Raw genomic sequence first — 2,507 nt, 5'->3', positions numbered from 1 at the left:
TGTGTGTGTGTGTGTGTGTGTGTGTGTGTGTGTGTGTGTGTGTGTGTGTACATATATATATATATATATATACTTTAATGTTTCAAATAGCTTTTGTGAACATAAAATGTCAAAATATGGATGAAATAATGTTCCATCATCATTCAGCATAACACATATATTTATGTAAAACTGAAACATCAATCGTATCAATCTTAATACTTATTAAATTATATAAAAATGTATTAGTGATTATATTAATTTTTATTGTATTTTAAATTATTAAAAACTTCTTGCTGACTAATGGGTAAAACCTAGTGGTTTGATGAATGGTGGCAAAGATTGGTAAAGATTTAAAATGAAAATTAATTAGTATTTTGGGCTCTGCACTGTGGTCCTTAAATAGTCTTTTAATGTCATCTAATGATTCTTATATGCCTGAGAAGACTTTTGGTATACAAACTGTTGTTACACTGAATTACTTTTTTTTTTAATGTGCTCATATATTCTATAGGTAACACTTTATTTTAAGGTGTCCGTGTTACATGTGTTACATGTATTTACTATTATAATAACAATTAATTATGCGTGATTACATGCAAGTAACCCTAATCCAAAGCCAAATCCTAACCCTAACCATATAATAAGTACATGTAGTTAATTAATATTACTCAGTACTTATATGTATAATTACACTGTAACAAGGACACCTTAAAATAACGTGTAACCAAATGTTTTTACATAAAAAAGGTTTTACATTGACTTGACATTTTCCTCTCCATTCCCCCTTTGTAGCAGCAGCAGTTTCAGCATCTATCCCATCATGCCCCAGGCTTCCCTCTGACTCCACACCCCTCAGGACTGAACCTGGGAGCGGGTGCGAGCCTCATGGCTCTTCCCGGGGCCTTCCCGTTCCCCCCGCACCTGGCGCCTAAAGATGACATCACTCACTCCGAGCCCCTGGACTCCAGAGGTGTGTGGGAATCTATTAGTGGGTTAAATCTATAGTCATTTCAAATTATGGTAGTTTTTCTTGTATGACCTATAATTTATGCAAAATCACTGCTACAACTACCACATGAAGCCTGACCGCTTTTTGCATACTATATAGTAGGGAAGTACGTATATTCAGACATGGACACTGCAAACTCCATTCATTGGAATTACATGGAATGAAATTTGTAAATTTTCCTTCGCCTAGAAAAGTAGTCCCACCTCAAAGTGGTGATTTAGACAACTAGACAGCTCAAATAGCAACATGATTACAGATTTGAAGCTTTACATTTCTTCTGGAAAGCCCTGTAGACTTCCATTGTACGTACATTAGTGTGAATGTGATTTTTGCTTCTTTTTTGATTGTCTGTGGTAAGCAACAGCATGCCAGAGATTTGCTCCATAGACATTAGATTGAAGTTAATCCAGAATATTCCTGATATATATTGTGAATGCTCGAGATAACATGAGTCAATCCTTCTGTGTCTCTCTTCATTTCTGTAGATGGAGCTCCAAACAGAGTGAGTATCAAACCTCAGTGTTTTGTGGTGTTTTGTGAAACAGTCAACTTACCATTGGTCCATCCGATGGTTATTCATGTGTCTGCATGTAAGGATTGCACTGCTGATTGGATTTTATATGTTGAATTGGATTTTTGTATAGAATTTTATTTTTAATGACATACATAAGATTGTCAGACACAGAAGGATTTGTAAATGAATGTGAAGTTGGAGTGCGCGTCTGAAAGTCTCCTGTTTGATGTGGTTCTAAAGACCACAAAAAAAGAGACAGATGCAGCAGTCGTGAGTGGGGTGGCCAACCCTAGCTCCGCCCCGTTTATACACTGTTTATAAAGTTATTTATATTAACACACATAGTCTCTACATACACACATATACTGTATATGAAGAGTTTGGTTCCAAAACGCTATAAATCCATTTTGATTAATTTGAGTAAAAATTTGTTTTCTTTACCAAGAAAGTGGCTAGATGAAAACCACTATTTTCTGTTTCATACTTTCACATAGCATCTTTAGGTTATAATAACATTAAAAATTCAAATCCAGATTTTGATTTTCAAAGATTTATTATAAAATTGTATTATTTTTTTCCCAAAATGCAATAAATCCATGACACGTTTTTTTTTCCAAAATGCAATAAATCCATTGAATCAATATAAAAGTTATTTTTCATATTGAAACTGTTGAAAATACACAACATAGTAAGTTGATCCACATATGACAGCCTCTGAACTTGGTCAATACTAATCTTATATGCAGGCACTGGACTAAAAATACATTCAATCAGTCATCGCTCCCAAAAAGAATTCAACGGGTGATATTGTTAACGCTATACATTAATTACAACAATAAAAGAAAATTTAATCATGAACATACATGAATTATTTGACTAGTATAGTTCATTTAGTTGACTAGTGCTATACGATGTACAGTGGGTACGAAAAGTATTCAGACCCCCTTCAATTTTTCACTCTTTGTTATATTGCAGCCATTTGCTAAAATCATTTAAGTTAAT

General features: G+C 33.8%; 1 protein-coding gene across 1 annotated transcript in view; it reads left to right on the top strand.

Moving 5' to 3' along the window:
- Positions 1 to 2,507, top strand: part of tle2c (TLE family member 2, transcriptional corepressor c) — a 24,172-nt gene that overhangs the window by 13,685 nt on the left and 7,980 nt on the right. The window contains exons 6-7 of the mRNA XM_016459573.1: positions 775 to 952; positions 1,477 to 1,493. Coding sequence (XP_016315059.1) covers positions 775 to 952; positions 1,477 to 1,493 — 195 coding nt within the window. The remainder of the gene's footprint in view (positions 1 to 774; positions 953 to 1,476; positions 1,494 to 2,507) is intronic.

The sequence above is a fragment of the Sinocyclocheilus anshuiensis genome, unplaced genomic scaffold (genome assembly GCF_001515605.1).
Source record: "Sinocyclocheilus anshuiensis isolate Anshui unplaced genomic scaffold, SAMN03320099.WGS_v1.1 scaffold1325, whole genome shotgun sequence".
NCBI classification, from domain to species: Eukaryota; Metazoa; Chordata; class Actinopteri; order Cypriniformes; family Cyprinidae; genus Sinocyclocheilus; species Sinocyclocheilus anshuiensis.
This window is presented reverse-complemented; position numbering and strand designations above follow the sequence as displayed.